This window comes from Abramis brama (genome assembly GCF_963993115.1).
Source record: "Abramis brama genome assembly, chromosome: 4".
In the NCBI taxonomy this organism is placed as follows: Eukaryota; Metazoa; Chordata; class Actinopteri; order Cypriniformes; family Leuciscidae; genus Abramis; species Abramis brama.
This window is the reverse complement of record NC_139966.1, coordinates 16,214,731-16,234,723: the sequence shown is the minus strand read 5'-3', so window position 1 is coordinate 16,234,723 and position 19,993 is coordinate 16,214,731. Positions and strand designations below refer to the sequence as shown.

The 19,993-nt window shown below is 38.3% G+C and overlaps 1 protein-coding gene across 4 annotated transcripts in view; it reads right to left on the bottom strand.

The window, feature by feature from the left end:
• LOC311081732 (membrane-spanning 4-domains subfamily A member 4A-like) overlaps positions 1–19,993 on the bottom strand; it is a 191,321-nt gene that overhangs the window by 14,034 nt on the left and 157,294 nt on the right. Inside the window, exons 1-4 of one of the 4 annotated variants that reach the window (XM_084112359.1) lie at positions 19,421–19,549; positions 17,433–17,589; positions 17,137–17,244; positions 16,970–17,044 (exon numbers count right to left, since the gene is read on the bottom strand). The exons of 1 other annotated variant lie outside the window; for it this stretch is intronic. In XM_084112359.1, the coding sequence (XP_083968485.1) occupies positions 16,970–17,044; positions 17,137–17,244; positions 17,433–17,564 (315 nt within the window). In that variant the 5' untranslated portion in view covers positions 17,565–17,589; positions 19,421–19,549. Of the gene's footprint in view, positions 1–16,969; positions 17,045–17,136; positions 17,245–17,432; positions 18,376–19,420; positions 19,550–19,993 lie in introns of those variants that run through there. 2 more of the 4 variants (XM_084112358.1, XM_084112352.1) reach the window with 2 other exon arrangements.

Here is a 19,993-nt window from a genome sequence, read left to right as displayed (position 1 = left end):
CAGAATATGAAATTCCGAAACAGGACTTCTATAAATACTTGCAAATTCGCCATCTAATAAACACCCTAAAAGGAGAAAAACGCCTGTCTTCGGGGCTAACAAATCTTGAGGAGATTTTGGTAAAATCAACATCATTAAAAGGGAAAATCTCTGAAATTTATAGTGTTTTGTTGGAACATTGCAGCTCTTCCTTGACCTCACTTAGGAATATATGGCAGAACGATATGGGGCGTGCTTTTGATGAAGATCAGTGGGACACGATATGTCAGAATGTTTTTTCTTCACTGTCCTGTAATAAAATAATCGAACAAAATTATAAATTCATGCACAGGATGTACCTTACTCCGCTCCGCTTAAGTAAAATGTTCCCTAACTCATCCCCCAGATGTCATCGTTGTAAGACGTGTAAAGGGTCAATTATGCATGTTTTCTGGGAATGCAGGAAATTAAAACATTTCTGGAAGGCGGTACATGATCTAACTGTTAAGATTGTGAATACCCCACTGGACATTTCACCAACACGTTACCTCTTTGGTACGGAATTGGACAAGACGCTGGACACCACATGCAGGAAAAGGATTATCATAATGTCTTATATAGCAAAGAAATGTATCTTGCTCAATTGGAATCAACAAAGACCTCCATCATTTAATCTGTTCAAACAAATCCTAAATGAAACTTTAAGACTGGAGCAACGTACATACGCCCTAAAAAACAAGGGAGACGCCTTCCGAAAGATATGGGAACCGCTTATGGACCTCTGACACTACCATGTCATAACGGGGTTTGGCATGTTTACATATCATTCACAAAGGATGAACTGTGATCTGTGACCATGGACTGAGTTGATTTAATTTGCTGTTTTTTTTTTTTTTTTTTTTTTTTTGTTTTTTTTGTTTTGTTGTTTTGTTTTTTCTGTCTGTTATGTCAATAAAATGTCAAAAATCAATAAAAAGATAATTGCAAAAAAAAAAAAAAAAATACAGTAATATTGTGAAATATTATTAAGTTGGCTTGAGAAAGCCAATTTACTGAAATCCTATTTAAACTTATTAGTGGTGCTTTTCAAAGCAACACTATTGTTATTGCTCATACTTATATTCCACACAAAGTTTGGCGCGTAATGCGCCCCGCACCGTTTGTCACAGACCCCTGAGTGAGGTGTCAAATCGACCGGCTCATTGAGGAGAGGTGTGCTATGACTTTTCTAAGCGATCGGGTGTACGATGTTCGCACAGCGGACGAAAAAGCGGCCAAAAAAGTCCCATTGACTTAACATTGGGCATTCTAAAAATATTCAAATCCAAACCGCCGTTTTCACACATACAGACTCCAAAGGGCCTGACACCCCTGCGTCTCTCCCTCTCTCTCTCTCCCTCAGAGGATTTATATTATCAAGCAGCCAATAAGTAATGGCCTAAAATCTTCATAGCCACACCCTAGCAACCAGTTTCAGCACCCTAGCAACCACTAAGAGCTCCCTAGCAACCACCCTAAACCAAAAAAATTTTGTTTTTACATTTTTTTGTATTTTTTATCGCAATATTACACTCGTGGCCTTGCGATATTGCTCCATGCTTGTGCCTATTCGGCCATAGGCACGAGGCCGCAGGCCGAGTCAAAGTCAAAGTCAAAGTCAAGTTTATTTCTGGAGCACTTTTAAAACAACTGAAGTTGACCAAAGTGCTGTACATCCCACATCATGAATCAACAACAACAAAAATAAAATGACATAAAAAGACACAAACACACAGCTCTCAAACTGAAATAAAAGCCAAGGAAAATAAATGTGTTTTAAGACTAGATTAAAAAGCAGATAGTGTTGGGGCCAGCCTCACAGACAATGGTAAATTATTCCATAGTTTAGGGGCCACAACTGAAAAGGCCCGATCTCCCCTATGTTTCAGCCTTACTCTAGGAACAACCAAGAGCATACAATCTGCCGACCTAAGAGACCTAGATGGAACATGTTGTTTTATGAGGTCAGAAAGGTAGGTCGGGGCTAGACCATTCAAGGATTTGTAGGTGAACACTAAAATTTTAAAATCAATCCTAAACCGTACTGGAAGCCAGTGAAGGGAAACCAGTATGGGAGAAATGTGGTCACCCTTACGTACCCCTTTTAGTAGTCTAGCTGCAGCATTCTGCACTAACTGCAGACGTGAGAGAGATGCCTGGCTGACACCAGCATAGATGGCATTACAATAATCCAATCGAGAGGAGATAAACACATGGATAACTCTTTCAAAGTCTTTAAACGACAAAAAAGGTTTCACTTTAGACAAGAGCCTTAACTGAAAAAAACTGACTTTAACCACAGAATTTATCTGCTTTTCAAGTTTAAAATCACTGTCCATGATTACTCCCAGATTTTTAACGGAAGATTGAACATACGGAGTTAAGGAACCCAATTCTGTGTTGGGGGCCACATGGGTACTACTTGGGCCAAATATCACAATTTCAGTTTTACTCTCATTGAAATGTAAAAAATTCATGGCCATCCAGGCTTTAATTTCTGCAAGGCAGTCCAACAATAATTTTACAGAGCTGTTATCATTTCGTTTCAATGGCAGATAAAGTTATGTGTCATCTGCATAACAGTGAAATGAAATGCCATGCTTTCTCAGGATAGACCCCAGAGGAAGGATGTACAGGGAAAACAGCATCGGGCCCAGAATAGACCCCTGGGGGACTCCACAAGGAAAAGGTGCCATTGGGGACACAAAGTCTCCAAGGCGAACAGAAAACTTCCTATCGGACAGATATGACCTAAACCACTCTAGAGCAATACCTTTGATACCAACACAGTGGTCCAACCTAGAGATCAGAATATTATGATCAAAAGTATCAAATGCAGCTGTAAGGTCTAATAGCATTAGAATAGCAGAATCTCCTGAGTCTGTAATCAATAAGAGGTCGTTAAAAACTTTTAAGAGTGTAGTTTCTGTACTATGAAGGGCTTTAAATCCAGACTGAAACAACTCCAAAATTCCATGTAAATCCAAAAAAGATTGCAACTGTATACATACAGCTTTCTCCAGTATTTTCGAAAGAAATGGAAGTTTAGAAATAGGTCGATAATTGGAGAAAACTGATGCGTCAAGATTGTTTTTTTTTATTAGTGGCTGTACTACTGCATGTTTGAAGCCCTGTGGTACAACACCTGTGGTCAGACTGCTATTTATAATTTTTAGAATTTTGGGCCCAATAGTTTCAAAAACTTGTTTTAAAAAACGTGGAGGGACAACATCTGTAAAACAGGCGGATGATTTCATTTGATCAATTATATCTTTCATAAAAGATAAGGACACAGGCTCAAACTGGTTAAAGACAGCAGGGCGGGTGACAATAATAGAGGGGTCCTCAGAAGAAGGTAAAATATGTGCTCTAATATTTTCTATCTTACCTATAAAAAATTGTGAAAACTTCTCACAGACATCTGGAGATGAATAAGAACAAGTCATTTGAGAGGGAGGCCCATTTAGTACAGCATTAATTGTACTAAAAAGAGCTTGAGGTTTGTGAGAATTCTTCAAGATAATGTCAGAAAGGTATTTTGTTTTCTCGGTTTTTACAGTTATTTGGTATTTATGCCAGGTGTCTTTTAAGATGTCAAGAGACACCTGTAATCTGTTTTTCTTCCACTGTCGTTCAGCTCTCCTGCATTCTCGTCTGACAGCACGAGTAGTATCGTTCAACCATGGTTCACTTTTTGGCTTAGAACGCATAACTTTAAAAGGTGCAACAATGTCTAACACACTTTGGCAGGAAGAATCAAACAATGAGAATAACTCTTCGGTATTAGAACAGGAAGGGAGCATACAATTAGTTTCATCCAAACTTTGAAAAACAGTAGAAAACTGCGCAGCCGTGGAAGAGTTAAACACACGACACCGCCGAGCTGGTCCACTCGGTTTAGAATAAGGGAGAGAGATCTCAAATAAAACTGGCATGTGATCAGAAAAAGACGCTTCACAAATTTCAAGATTACAAATTTGTAAACCACATGATAAAACAAGATCTAATGTGTGTCCATGCTCGTGTGTAGGATCTGTCACATACTGCACCAAATTAAAAGAGTCAATAACATTTAAAAAATCTTTGACTAGTGGCTTCATAGGACAACAAACATGGATATTAAAGTCGCCAACTATTAAAACCCTGTCATAGTTTGACATAATTCCAGACAAAAAGTCAGAAAAATCATTGATGAAGTCCTTATTATATTTAGGTGGTCGGTATAGCACAGCACACAACACCGGCTGGAATCGACCCAGTTCGAAAATATTAAGTTCAAAGCTGGAGTAAATGTCTGATGACAGTTGACGACATTCAAATTTTTCTTTAAAAATTGTCGCTACTCCTCCTCCTCGTCCAGAAGACCTCGGAGTGTTAAAATATGTACAATCAATCGGTAAAACTTCTGAAAAAACGCTTAGATCACTGGCATTAAGCCATGTTTCAGTCACACATAAAACATCCAGTGCACGGGAGGTGAAAAAGTCATTAAAAATGAATGATTTATTGGTTAATGATCTAGCATTTACCAGTGCTATCCTGGTCGGAGTCAAGCCTTCTGCCATCCGGGGTTCCCGATCCAGCGGCCGAAGGCTTTGGAGATTCACGCCACCTCTACGGAGACGGGGTGATCGGGGAGGGGGGACATCCACGTCCCTGCCGACGAGCGTTATCAGACCAGAATCCATAGAATGCCAGGAAATAACGCGACGTCGATCCAGTTTGTTTTCAGCAAGTGTGGTATAATGATTACTCCAGAAACATTTCGCCAGGTAGCGTTTGATTTTTACCAGTAGTCCACTGCGTTTACCCCGGCGTCTATAACGCCTCCTCCGGGAAGGAGGAACTGGCGCGCGCCAAAGGTAAGAAGGGATTGCAGATACAAATGGGAGAGAAGTTCTCTGTTCACTCCGATCGTAGTTCACCAAGTCATTTGTGACAGATCTGATATTTAGGAGTGTTTGGCGATCATATACCAGTAGAGAGTCGACATTTTTACAGATAATTGACAGAAACAACACAAACACAAGCGGGACTAGAAGCAGCAGACGGCACGCCACACACACTGGCGCCATCTTGGACTGCTCTCTGAGTGGCACTCGTACTGAAGGCACTCGTTATTAAAGATTTTAATAACTCTATAAAAACTCCATAGTAACCATCTTTGACAACTACCAACCACCTAGTAACACCATAGCAACTAAAAAAAATACCTTAGCAACCATCCTGAACACCCTAGCAACGTCTAGAAACGCTCTAGTAACCACCAAAAATACCGTAGCAACCACCCAGAACACCCTAGCAACTGTCTAGCAACCCCCCAGAACACCTAGCAACTGCCTAGCAACCACCCAGAACACCCTAGCAACTGCCTAGCAATGCCCTAGCATCCACCCAAAATACCATAGCAACTGCCTAGCAACACCATAGCAACCACCCAGAACACCCTAGCAACCACCTAGCAACGCCCTAGCAACCACCCAAAATACCATAGCAACCACCTAGCAACACCATAGCAACCAACCAGAATACCCTAGCAACCGCCTAGCAACACCATAGCAACCACCCAGAATACCCTAGCAACCGCCTAGCAACACCATAGCAACCACCCAGAACAGCCTAGCAACCACCTAGCAACGCCCTACCAACCACCAAGAACACCCTAGCAACAGCCTAGCAACCACCTGAACAACATGAATTAGCCATATCTCAGCACCAGAACATCGTACAGACATGTTTGTTGGCTTGTATGCAATCATGTACCACACTCTAGCAACCGAGTGGCGAGTTTTGCCACTGCAAGCACCACTTCACATTTTCTTCAGGAAATGTACATTCTAGTTATTATTCTTCTTCTTTTTCTGACCGCAAAATTTTGGACACTAACTCCTCCTAGACCGTTCAAGCTACATACTCCAAACTCGGGTCAGACCTGCATACTGTTCTTGTAGTGATATATATGATGGGTGGGATCGCTACTGGGTGAGCCACGCCCTAAGCAGGGTTTTTGTACTCTGCGAGTGTTCAATAAAGTTCAGTTATGTACCTGCTAAGCTGTGTGATCGCTGTCTCGGCTCTTGGCAAACACAACATGGTGTCAGAAGCGGCTAGAACAGTCTCCAACGAACGATAAACTGTTGAATAAGCCAATAAGCATTTCCGCAAGAGAAACGCTACTGCAAGATCGCATTGTATGCCGTTTCCAACGAGAAAAATAAACGGAAAGACTGCACGCGAATCATCACACTATCATCCACCGCATCGTAAGTTTACAGCGGGGGAGGGGTACGGTTGCTAGGCAACCTGTGTGCAGGCAGAGAAGGCCAGAGAAGCGTCAGAGACAATTTGGAAGCGTATATATGAGATGTGGAAAATCACCATACCATGTAAAGGATCTCTGCCCAGCCAAAGAAGCTGTATGTCATCAGTGCAATAGGACAGGGCACTATATGAGTCAATGCCATTCAAAGACTGTGCTTCATGAGGTTAAAGAGGACTGTGATTCAGATGAAGGGCACGCATTCCTCGGAGCCGTAGATTCAAATACTCAAGGCTGGTGCACAACCGTTCAGATTTTGGAGCAACCAGTGAAAATGAAAATGGACACTGGGGCAGACGTCACAGCAATACCTGAATCCATATTTGTGCTGCTGGCCTCAAATAAAAACACAGGCCTTAAGAAAACACGCAAAGTACTGATGGGACCAGGAAAGAATGTCTTGGATGTGAAAGGAGTATTTTCTACCACCATCTCGAAAAATGAGAAAAATACAGAGGAAGACATCTATGTGGTTAAAAATCTCTTCACACCACTTCTGGGCAGACATGCCATTGAAAAGCTTAACCTTATCACAAGACTGGATAACATCACAGAATGCCAGTGGCAAGATAAATATCCAGAGCTTTTCACAGGCTTAGGTGAGCTGAAAGAGGAATACTGTATTAAGTTACAACCCAATGCAGCACCTTATTCTGTAAATGTAGCCAGAAGGATCCCAGTGCCCTTAATGCAGAAAGTCAAAGAGGAGTTATCCAGGATGGAGAAGCAGGACATCATCAAGAAAGTTGAAGGACCTAGTGACTGGTGTTCTGGTATGGTCCCGGTTCTAAAGCCTGATGACACAGTGAGAATTTGTGTGGACCTGACTAAATTAAACAATGCTGTCAGACGAGAGAAGTTTATTTTGCCCTCAGTAGACCATACACTAGGCCAGTTAGGGGGAGCAAAAATCTTCACCAAAATTGATGCCAATTCTGGATTTTGGCAGATCCGTCTGGCTGAAGAATCGCAACAGTTGACAACTTTCATTACGCCATTTGGGCGTTATTCTTTTAAGAGACTTCCATTTGGCATTTCCAGTGCTCCTGAATTGTTTCAGATGAGAATGTGTCAGATTTTGGAGGGACTGGATGGAGTCACATGCCACATGGATGACATCCTCATATATGGAAGGTCTCCAGAGGAACATGACATCAGACTAGACGCAGCATTAAAGAGGGTGCAGAAAGCTGGGCTGACGCTTAACAAAAAAAAGTGTGAATTTGCAAAGACGGAAGTCAAGTTCCTAGGCCACAAGCTGTCCTCAGCTGGATTACAGCCCAACCCAGACAAACTGGCTGCGGTTCAAAATATGCGTGAGCCTAACAATGTGTCTGAGGTACGTAGCTTTCTTGGGATGATGAACCAATTGGGGAAGTTCATTCCAGATCTGGCCGAGAAAACAAAGCCATTGCGAGACCTCCTCTCACAACGAAGTATGTGGTCCTGGGACGCACCACAGCAGGAGTCATTTGCATTGCTGAAAAAAGAGCTGATCACAATGCCAACTTTAGCACTCTTTGATCCAAGCAAGGAAACTAAAGTCGCAGCAGATGCATCGTCCTTTGGTCTGGGAGGAGTGATTTTCCAAAAGTCTAGTGATGCATGGAAACCCATTGCATACGCGTCTAGAGCATTAACTCCAACTGAGCAGAGATATGCTCAGATAGAGAAGGAGACTCTAGCTCTTGTTTGGGCATGCGAGCGTTTCAGCTGCTATCTCATTGGAAAGCATTTCTTTCTTGAGACAGACCATAAGCCACTTCTGAGCTTACTGAGCACAAAACATCTAGACGACTTACCACCAAGGCTGCAAAGGTTCAGAATGAGACTTATGAGATATTCCTACGAGATCAGCCACGTTCCAGGGAAACTGTTCACAACTCCAGACACACTGTCAAGAATGCCCAGTATGAGCGATATAACGGCTGATGACACAACTCTCATGGAAGACACAAATATTTACCTCGCTCAAATAGGGAGAAGCTTCCCTGCCTCAAAGAGCCGCCTAGACAACATTCGACAGGAGTTAAAGAAAGACCCGGTATGCAGTCAAGTAATGAGGTTCTATGAGCATGGATGGCCGAGAACTGTGCAGGCCAGTGACAAACTCAGACTTTACTGGCTGGAAAGAGACATGATTTCCATCCTTGACGGACTGCTCCTACATGGGACAAGATTGATAATCCCTGCTTCACTCCAAAGTTCAGTTCTCCTCCACATTCACCAGGCACACCAAGGAATAGAAAAATGTCGACAAAGGGCAAGACAGTCTGTGTGGTGGCCCGGTCTGAGTTCACAATTGCGAACTATGGTGCAACAATGTGATGAGTGTAGAAAGGCTTCATCGACAGTTGTAGAGCCCCTACAGCCTACAGACTTTCCACCATATCCATGGCAGAGAGCAGCTACAGACCTGTTTGAACTAAAGGGACAAAAGTACCTTTTAACTGTCGATTACTATTCAAGGGATGTCGATGTTGTCAAATTGGCATCAACTTCATCTGCAACCATAATAGAACATCTTAAAGCAGTGTTTGCTCGAAATGGGGTTCCTGAGATATTAATATCTGATAATGGGCCACAGTACAGCAGCGCTGACTTCCGGGAGTTTTCGAGGGAATATGACTTTAAGCACATAACAAGCAGCCCACGGTATCCACAAGGGAATGGTGAAGCTGAACGAGCGGTGCAAACTGTCAAAAAACTCCTCGGGAAAACATCAGATCCATTCAAAGCCTTGCTTGCATACCGCTCTACACCACTAGCAAACGGCTATAGTCCATGGGCAGAAGACTGAGAACAGGCTTACCAACACTGCCGTCTCTTCTCAAACCTAAACTCCCAGATGCAGACAAACTGAAACAGTTTGAGTCCAACCTGCGTGCTCAAACAAGAGATTTGTACAATAAGAGACATAGAGCAAGATCTTTGTCACCACTGAAGCCTGGACAGACTGTCTGGATTAAGGACCAAGCCATCACTGCGAAAGTGATCCGACAGCAGGCCCCAAGGTCGTTTGTTTTGAAAACCTCACACGGAAATATTCGACGCAACAGACGGGTGTTGGTGCGACTCCACCACCCTGAAAGAGAAAAAGAACAAACAGTTGATTTGCCTGACTTATGTGAGGATGATCAGGTACCTGACTGTCAAGCAACAACAGTTCCTCAACCAGCTCCAGCTCCAAGTCCGCAGTCTGCCATACCTACCCGACAAGGAACTTACACAAGGTCGGGACGTTTGTCTGTTCCACCAAGACGAATGAACCTTTAATTCATGGCCGGTGACCACAGAGGCAGAATAATCCTCTCACTGTGCCGGGAGTGCTCAGGTAGTCCACCCTGACCTCCTTAGAAAAGAAAAGGAGTACACACAAAGTTGTTGAAAAAAAAAAAGAAAAAAAAAGAAAGAAAAACAACATGTATGATAAAGGATGTTTATTAAAGCAATAATTTTCTTTTATGTTATAGAAGTATGGTATAGTACTGGTTGAAAGTTTAGAGTACCAATTGTTTAATATGCCAGAACAAAACATTCCCTTGATTCATTAAGTTCATTGTTTGGGGAAGGGGAGATGTAGTGATATATATGATGGGTGGGATCGCTACTGGGTGAGCCATGCCCTAAGCAGGGTTTTTGTACTCTGCGAGTGTTCAATAAAGTTCAGTTATGTACCTGCTAAGCTGTGTGATCGCTGTCTCGGCTCTTGGCAAACACAACAGTTCTGACTTGGTGTGCTATATCTTTTCAGACTGGTTTGAGTTATGGTTTTCTTAAAAATTAATATTAAAAATCATAAAAACCCCATTGACTTTCATTGCAGACTGCTCAAATTGAGCCAAGACTACGGTGGCCCATTAGTGCACAACCCAAAAACTCAAATCTAAATTCTCTAAAGCCCAAGACTCAATTAAACTACCATTCTCTATCTATCTATCTATCTATCTATCTATCTATCTATCTATCTATCTAACAATCTATCTTTCTAACCAATCTATCTTTCTTTCTTTCTAACCTATCTATCTATCTATCTATCTATCTATCTATCTATCTATCTATCTATCTATCTATCTTTCTTTCTTTCTTTCTTTCTTTCTTTCTTTCTTTCTTTCTTTCTAACCAATCAATATTTCTTTCTTTCTAACTAATCTATCTTTTTTCTTTCTTTCTAACCAATCTATCTTTTTTCTTTCTTTCTAACCAATCAATCTATCTTTCTTTCTTTCTAACCACTCTATCTTTTTTCTTTCTTTCTAACCAATCAGTCTATCTTTCTTTCTTTCTAACCAATCAATCTATCTTTCTTTCTTTCTAACCAATCTATCTTTTTTATTTCTAACCAGTCTATCTTTCTTTCTTTCTTTCTAATCAATCAATCAATCAATCTATCTTTCTTTCTTTCTAACCAATCTATCAATATTTCTTTCTTTCTAACCAATCTATCTTTTTTCTTTCTTTCTAACCAATCTATCTTTTTTCTTTCTTTCTAACCAATCTATCTTTTTTCTTTCTTTCTAACCAATCAATCTATCTTTCTTTCTTTCTAACCAATCTATCTTTCTTTCTTTCTAACCAATCTATCTTTTTTCTTTATTTCTAACCAATCAGTCTATCTTTCTTTCTTTCTAACCAATCAATCAATCAATCTATCTTTCTTTCTTTCTAACCAATCAATCTATCTTTCTTTCTAACCAATCTATCTTTTTTTCTTTATTTCTAACCAATCTATCTTTTTTCTTTCTTTCTAACCAATCAATCTATCTTTCTTTCTTTCTAACCAATCTATCTTTTTTCTTTATTTCTAACCAATCAGTCTATCTTTCTTTCTTTCTAACCAATCAATCAATCTATCTTTCTTTCTTTCTAACCAATCTATCTTTCTTTCTTTCTAACCAATCAATCTATCTTTCTTTCTTTCTAACCAATCTATCTTTTTTCTTTATTTCTAACCAATCAGTCTATCTTTCTTTCTTTCTAACCAATCAATCAATCAATCTATCTTTCTTTCTTTCTAACCAATCTATCTTTCTTTCTTTCTTTCTAACCAATCAATCTATTTTTCTTTCTTTCTAACCAATCTATCTTTATTTTTATTTCTTTCTAACCAATCTATCTTTCTTTCTTTCTAAGCAATCAATCTATCTTTCTTTCTAACCAATCTATCTTTTTTCTTTATTTCTAACCAATCAGTCTATCTTTCTTTCTTTCTAACCAATCAATCTATCTTTCTTTCTTTCTAACCAATCTATCTTTTTTCTTTCTTTCTTTCTTTCTTTCTTTCTTTCTTTCTTTCTAATCCACCTTTCTTTCTTTCTTTCTAACTAATCTACCTTTCTTTTTTTCTTTCTTTCTTTCTTTCTTTCTTTCTTTCTTTCTAGCTAATCTTTCTTTTTTCATTCTTTCTTTCTAATCTTTGTTTCTAACTAATCTTTCTTTCTTTCTAACTAATCTTTCTTTCTTTTCTTTTTTCTCTTTCTTTCTTTCTTTCTTTCTTTCTTTCTTTCTTTCTTTCTTTCTTTCTTTCTTATCCACCTTTCTTTCTTTCTTTCTTACTAATCCACCTTTCTTTCTTTCCTTTTTTCTCTTTCTTTCTTTCTTTCTTTCTTTCTTTCTAATCCACCTTTCTTTCTTTCTTTCTTTCTAACTAATCCACCTTTCTTTCTTTCTTTCTAACTAATCCACCTTTCTTTCTTTCTTTCTTTCTAACTAATCCACCTTTCTTTCTTTCTTTCTTTCTTTCTTTCTTTCTTTCTTTCTAACTAATCCACCATTCTTTCTTCCGTAATAACTAATCTTTCTTTTTTCTTTCTTTCTTTCTAGCTAATCTTTCTTTTTCATTTTCTCTTTCTAATCTTTCTTTCTTTCTTTCTAACTAATCCACCTTTCATACTTTCTTTTTCTTTCTTTCTTTCTTTCTTTCTTTCTTTCTTTCTCTCTTTCTTTCTAACTAATCCACCTTTCTTTCTTTCCTTCTTTCTTTCTTTCTTTCTTTCTTTCTTTCTTTCTAACTAATTCACCTTTCTTTCTTTCTTTCTAGCTAATCTTTCTTTTTTCATTCTTTCTTTCTAATCTTTCTTTCTAATTAATCTTTCTTTCTTTCTAACTAATCTTTCTTTCTTTCTAACTAATCTTTCTTTCCTTTTTTCTCTTTCTTTCTTTCTTTCTTTCTTTCTTTCTTTCTTTCTTTCTTTCTAACTAATCCACCATTCATACTTTCTTTTTCTTTCTTTCTTTCTTTCTTTCTTTCTTTCTTTCTTTCTTTCTTTCTCTCTTTCTCTCTTTCTTTCTAACTAATCCACCTTTCTTTCTTTCTTTCCTTCTTTCTTTCTTTCTTTCTTTCTAATCCACCATTCTCTTCTTTCTTTCTTTCTTTCTTTCTTTCTTTCAATCTTTCTTTCTTTCTTTTTTCCTCTTTCTTTCTTTCTTTCTTTCTAACTAATCCACCTTTCTTTCTTTCTTTCTTTCTTTCTTTCTAATCCACCATTCTTTCTTTCTTTCTTTCTTTCTAATCCACCATTCTCTTCTTTCTTTCTTTCTTTCTTTCTTTCTTTCTTTCTTTCTTTCAATCTTTCTTTCTTTCTTTTTTCTCTTTCTTTCTTTCTTTCTTTCTTTCAATCTTTCTTTCTTTCTTTTTTCTCTTTCTTTCTTTCTTTCTTTCTTTCTTTCTTTCTTTCTAACTAATCCACCTTTCTTTCTTTCTTTTTTCTCTTTCTTTCTTTCTTTCTTTCTTTCTTTCTTTCTTTCTTTCTAATCCACCATTCTTTCTTTCTTTCTTTCTTTCTTTCTTTCTTTCTTTCTTTCTTTCTTTCTTTCTTTCTAATCCACCATTCTCTTCTTTCTTTCTTTCTTTCAATCTTTCTTTCTTTCTTTTTTCTCTTTCTTTCTTTCTTTCTTTCTTTCTTTCTTTCTTTCTTTCTTTCTAATCCACCATTCATTCTTTCTTTCTTTCTTTCTTTCTTTCTTTCTTTCTAATACACCATTCTCTTCTTTCTTTCTTTCTTTCAATCTTTCTTTCTTTCTTTTTTCTCTTTCTTTCTTTCTTTCTTTCTTTCTTTCTAATCCACCATTCATTCATTCTTTCTTTCTTTCTTTCTTTCTTTCTTTCTAATCCACCATTCATTCTTTCTTTCTTTCTTTCTTTCTTTCTTTCTTTCTTTCTTTCTTTCTTTCTAATCCACCATTCATTCATTCATTCTTTCTTTCTTTCTTTCTTTCTTTCTTTCTTTCTAATCCACCATTCATTCATTCTTTCTTTCTTTTTTCCTTAATAACTAATCTTTCTTTTTTCTTTCTTTCTTTCTAGCTAATCTTTCTTTTTTTCATTCTTTCTTTCTAATCTTTCTTTCTTTCTAACAAATCTTTCTAACTAATCTTTCTTTTATTTCTTTCTTTCTTTCTTTATTTCTTTATTTCTTTCTAACTAATCTTTCTTTTCTTTCTTTCTAACTAACTAATCTTTCTTTCTTTCTAATTAATCTATTTATTTTTCTTTAACTAATTTATCAATCAAAATTTAAACTACTTTAAACTTCAAACTACTTAAAACTTCTAACTACTTTAAAGGGTCATTTCACCCGTGGAGACATGAATATGTATTGAAAGTGGGTCATTTATGTAGAAGAAATGTGAAATTATTTTTGAATTTGGAGCTTTCTAGACTGAGAAAAGCCAGAAAAATGTATTTTTGGCTTATGTGGATGAAAGACAACAACTCCCAGAATGCACTTGCTTCGCTGCCCTACAAGGCCACTCCCAAGCCACGCCAGTGGCGGATTTAGCAAATCGGGGGCCCAAGGCGAAGGTAGGCTATGGGCCCCTACCCATCCAAGTAAAGGTTAGAGAGGAGAAAAAAACGTCCCCTTTAAACCCTGCATAGGCTACACTTCTTTACTCCTAAACAGAAACATGTTACAATGTTTACATGGTACAATTTCTGGTAAGCTATGTTTTTTTTTTTTTTTTGCTTGGCAAATTTCACCATTTTGATTCAATTCTTGTGATTTGATTCAATATTGACTCATTTGGATAAATATTAGGTAACGTTTCACAAGACAGGCGTTACTTTTTCTCAAGAAAAAAAAAGCCCTTTCATCTGGTATAATTTAAGGTTAAAATAAGTAATATAGTACACATATTTAGCCAAATACTCTTTATAGCTCTTTTTTTCTAGCCAATTAAATGGCTTTCCCGAGGTAAATGTTATGTGACGATTGTTCTCCAGCTGTTTTACCTCTTTCCGCGTTGAAAAACACTTATTGATCGATATTATGAATGAGGAATATACATTTCGGTAAGTTATACGGTATCTTTCAACATTGTTAATTCGTGTTTATTTACTATAGGTAGAGATGATCAGTTCACGTGCTGCTATAGGAATATGTCACGTCACATTAAAACGGCAAAACGGTATTTATTGTTTGAATTTCGTAATATAATTGACAGAATCTGAGAGCTGAGATTTTTTTAAATATCATGATTCATAAACTGTTCAGTTTTGTCTGTCGATCTCCGTGTCCTCTTTGCTTCACGATTTTTCTGTGCGTTGGACGTTGTTGTTCCTGATCTGTATCCCCAACAGTAGCCGTAAAAAAGTTTGTCATCTTTGGCAGCGTTCCCAAATACTTATCAGCGTCTTTTCACTTTTTTTCTTTTATTTGAGCCGCTTGGGTAACTTCGAAACTTTAAATTTTCGCGTTTAGACTCGTCTTGTTCTGTTTGTGTATTTCCCAGTCCTCCTGTTACTGCGTGTTCTTTATCTTTCGCGCCGCGCACTTTTTCGGACTTTTTGCTTTCATTCCGCTTCCTCCTTTTTCCAGCACTGCTTGGGTAGCTAGCTTCGCTTCATTTTTACTCTGTCTACTACTCTGTACACTCTGTCTGTCAATCACGTCTTTTTCTCCGTCAGTTTTTTGGCACAGCCTTGTCACTTTCGCAGATGCGCAGTAAAAGTGATAATGGAATAGTCCAATGTAGTGAGGCGGGGGGGCCCCCTCCTGTCTGCGACATCAAATTTAATGATTGATGCCATTTTTCGCAAATGGAGTTTTAGAAATATATAATAAAAAAAACAAATAAAAAAAAAAACTTAAGCATAAGTTAATAGGGCATTTTGGGGGCCCCTAGGTAGCTCGGGGCCCAAGGCAATTGCCGACCTTTGCCTAATGGTAAAGTCCGCCCCTGAGCCACGCCTACCGGTAAGACAGCGCTGCGCAGTTGAAAACAAAAACATCAAGGCAAGGCTAGGCTACGAGTGAGTCTCCGTGACGAGTTTGCCCAAAATGTCCGGGATTCGGCTTTTGCGTTCTACAGTCGCCATTCATCATGTTCACTGTGGCGAGCAGGACGAGGCTGAGGGGCGCGGGAGAACGGCGCGAGGCCGCGGGCGTGATTACTGACGACCGACACCTGTGAGGCACTGTTCTCGTATCTCGCACGGAGGAGCAGGTATTTTCTTAGCAATGGTAAAACACAAATCAACCGATCACGCCACCGGCCTCGCGTCTTTCAACCGATCACGCCACCGGCCTGGTCTTTCTCCCGCGGCGCTAGCCTCGTCCTGCTCCCTGTATTACTGTGATTACTGATGAGCGCGCCTGTGAGATGCACCGGTCTCATGGGCTATCTCTCACGGAGGTGCGGGTATTTTCTTAGCAATGTTAAAACGCAAATCAACCGATCACTTGTTTGGCATTCATGTAAACATTACATTCAGATTCACCAATCGGGGTGAATTCAGTTAGATTGAAACAAAAAAGTGAGCATGTAAACAATGGATGGCGACCGCAGAAAGCAAAAGCTGAATCCCGGACATTTTTGTCGATCTCGACGGCCGGACATGTCTGGGAAATAGAGTATGGTAACCCCTACTACTCAGCTTTCTTCGTCCCTGTTTTCTGCAGGTTTCTGCCGTTGAAATCAAACGCACTGATCTGTGATAGGTCTGTTAGCGCATTAGGTCCAACCCCCTATGGGCGGGTTTGAAAGGGTGGATCTAGTGCTTGTAGTCTTAACAGAAATCCCCCCCTCTTACACTTCCTCCTACAATGACGCAAAATGACGATTTTTGCGTCATTGTAGGAGGAAGTGTAAAGAGATAAATACAGATTTCTCTCGTCTCGGGGGAAAATGAAAAAATGTTGCATGACCATTCAATAGTATGACTGGGTTTCTAACAATGCAAAGCTTAATGCAAATGGGTGAAGTGTCCCTTTAAACTTCTTCAAACTCTCTTGTCCGGCTTTCTCAAGCCAACTTAAAGTTTGTCTCAACAAACTTTTTTTTTCTAGTTATTCTTCTTTTTCTGACCGCAATTTTTTGGACACTAACTCCTCCTAGACCTTTCAAGCTACATACTCCAAACTCGGGTCAGACCTTCAGACTGTTCTGACTTGGTGTGCTATATCTTTTCAGACTGGTTTGCGTTACGGTTTTCTTAAAAATTAATATTAAAAATCATAAAAACCCCATTGACTTTCATTGCAGACTGCTCAAATTGAGCCAAGACTACGGTGGCCCATTAGTGCACAAACACAAAAACTCAAATCTAAATTCTCTGAAACAGTTTGTTTAGTCTTACATTAAATAAAGTTTGTACTTGAACCCCTGAAAATAACAATGATGTGCGCATACCAAACACAAACTGGAGGAGGCTTTGCCATGGATTTTATTTTCTGCATCAATGCAGAGTGATCCTGTGATAATGTACTGAGAGGAGAGAGAAAGGAATCTTCTGTTAGAATATTTAGCTTGTGTTAGAAAAGACAGAACTGTACTTAAGTTGTATATTGTTTGCTTACGATGAGAGATCCCCAATAAGGAATACCAAACAAGACAAAGAGGGAATATGCATCGACTGTAGCCACTCCCAGCAGGAAAATCAGCAGACCGATCATTATCTGGACAATCTGAGGAAGACCAGAAAACAGGCACTTATTGCAGGGGAATAGTGACTCACAGTTATTAGCTGAGCAGGGTTGCCAGATCTGCACCACAGTTTGTTAATGTTTGTAACTGCTTTTTTGGGATTTTTTCCCGTACCTTTCCTCCTTCACACGTATAAAAAAATTATAAATTTTATTGAAAGATTTCTCACCCCAAGTGATTTTGGTTGGCCTTTCAGGAAAGCCTGAAGTCCTTGAGTCGCTGGAGCCGTTTGTCCTGGGGCCTGAAACTGGATGACCAGCGTCGACGAGTTTGTGGGAATGGGAATGACGGTACTAGACATTCTTCTTTCTGAATCTGAAATTGATCTGGACAAAAACAAGACATGTAAAAACATGTGAAGAATAAGAATATACAGTGCATTCACAGCGCTTCACTTTTTCCACATTTTGTTATGTTACAGCCTTATTCCAAAATTCTGTATTCTAATTCTGTATTTTTATTGTAATTAATAAACTTGCAAAGATTTCAAACAAACTTCTTTCACGTTGCTCATTATTATTTGTAGAATTTTGAGGAAAATAATTAATTTAATCCATTTTGGAATAAAGCTGTAACATAACAAAATGTGGAAAAGCTGAAGCACTAAATACTTTCTGGATGCACTGTAAAATAGATTTTCATAAATAATCTTACCAGTGTAAATGTTAAAGCAATAATATCTTAGTAAAAACCTTAAACCTTTTTTTAAATAAATTACAGACAAGCAGTAATTTATCAATTTGCAACAATAATATTTCATTCTCATTAGGTGTATTCAGGCCTTTAATTTGAAATAGCGATGAACATGAAAAATCATGAAATACTGAGAGAAAAAGGTCTGAAAATGTTTTAAATATAAAGAAAAAAATTTATTCTCGATTTGTGATGTGGCGCAAGCTATAATTATAATTTTTTATGCCTTTATTCAAGGTTGAATTGAAATAAAATACTGCCAGATTACTTCTGAATAGGATGTCTACTTCATAAACTGTATGAAAATGATGGAAATATATGGTTCAGATCACTCAAACCATATATGGAAATGGACGCGCCCTTATATGGTCAGTAATAGAGCTTGGATGTCATCTAGTGAAAAAGTGTGTTACTGCGCACAAACAAAATCTTACTGAAAGCTATTCGAGCTATCTACCTAAAATTTGTAACATAACATCATAACATAACTTAATTTGTAAGATAACATTTCTTGCAGTTTTAGAGTAAAACATGTTTGTCTTCTTTAAAACAAGACCAACCATAGGTCTATATTCCAAAGCGTTCTTGAATTACAACCATTCAGGTTTGGATAGTGATGTTCATGTCTATGCAGAAAAAAAGGGTTAAATCACCAATCAGTTTGTTTCAGGGTTTATAAGCCAAACTTTGTTATGAAAGATGTAACAGAATGATTTGATATACCATTTTGCTTTATGTGGTGTGTGTGTGTGTGTGTGTGTGTGTGTGTGTGTGTGTGTGTGTGTGTGTGTGTGTGTGTGTGTGTGTGTGTGTGTGTGTGTAAAATGGCCATAAACAGGTTTTCCCATTATATCCCATATATCTATACACTGTATGATGCATATTAATGTGTTCAATGAAAAAATAAGAGTAATAATGGGAGTAATAATTGGAAAGATTTTCGTAATAATATCTAGGCCTACTATTTATTTAATATATAATTTATTTCCTATTCACTTGTTGTGTCTCCCAGAATGAGTAGGCTAATTAACATTAAGTCCTGGTGTCCAGTGGACATGTATGAAATCGCTGTCCTGTAACATAAAGTCATATTTTGATTTGAAACCCCATAACATTTTGAAATCTTAACATCAATCACATCCACACGTGCGTCTCGTATTATTTTAATATTTGAAGGCGTGCTTTTGTAAATGAAATCTGCATCAGAAAATGTGTAGTCATGCGGAGACCCGCCCTAAACATGTCCACAATAATGACTGCTGGAGACAGAGCTTCTGAGAGGAATGTTATATACATAGAGGAAATATTACAATATTTACTATCAAAGTCTAATTAAAAGTATACTTTTCCGTCTCAGTATGTTTAGTTTCGGTTTCGATTTGAAGCGTTTTCATTTCGTTGCATCACTAACTCAGTACTCTGTTAATTACCACCTGACAACACAAACTGTACATGAACGAGTACCTGGACGAGCCCAATCTTGTTGCAGTCTTGATCGAAGTTCTTGTGTGTTTTGTGTCGTCGTGGAAGAAGCCGATCTCGACCTTCACGCGCTGTTTTACACGGAGAGATGAGAAACTCAATTAGGGATGGGTGTGCTGTGCACTTGTTGGAGGCAGAACTGCTGCTGTCACGGGGATAATTGATGAGTTTTCCCAGCTAACACACTACGTACCAGTTACATAATTTATTCGTACTTTTTGGTAATTTCATGACTTACCAACTGACAAAGTAGTATCGACGTCGCATTTCTGTAATTTCATTTCCATCAAATTACCAACTGACAGCGTTGTCAGTACGGTCTCCTAGGTTACACGATAACGTTTTACGGATGTTTTGGTAATTTCATGACTTATTATTGGTAACATAACTGCAACGTCATAATATGACAGAATAATAATATGACAAACGTCTGTTCATTTTTTTTGTTTAGTTTTTTTACTTCTTCTCTCAGTAATTCGTCTTATGAAATAAATGTAATCTTTTGTCAAATTTTAAATCTGTTGTAGGGTGAATTAAGGGGCCTTGTGCAAGCTT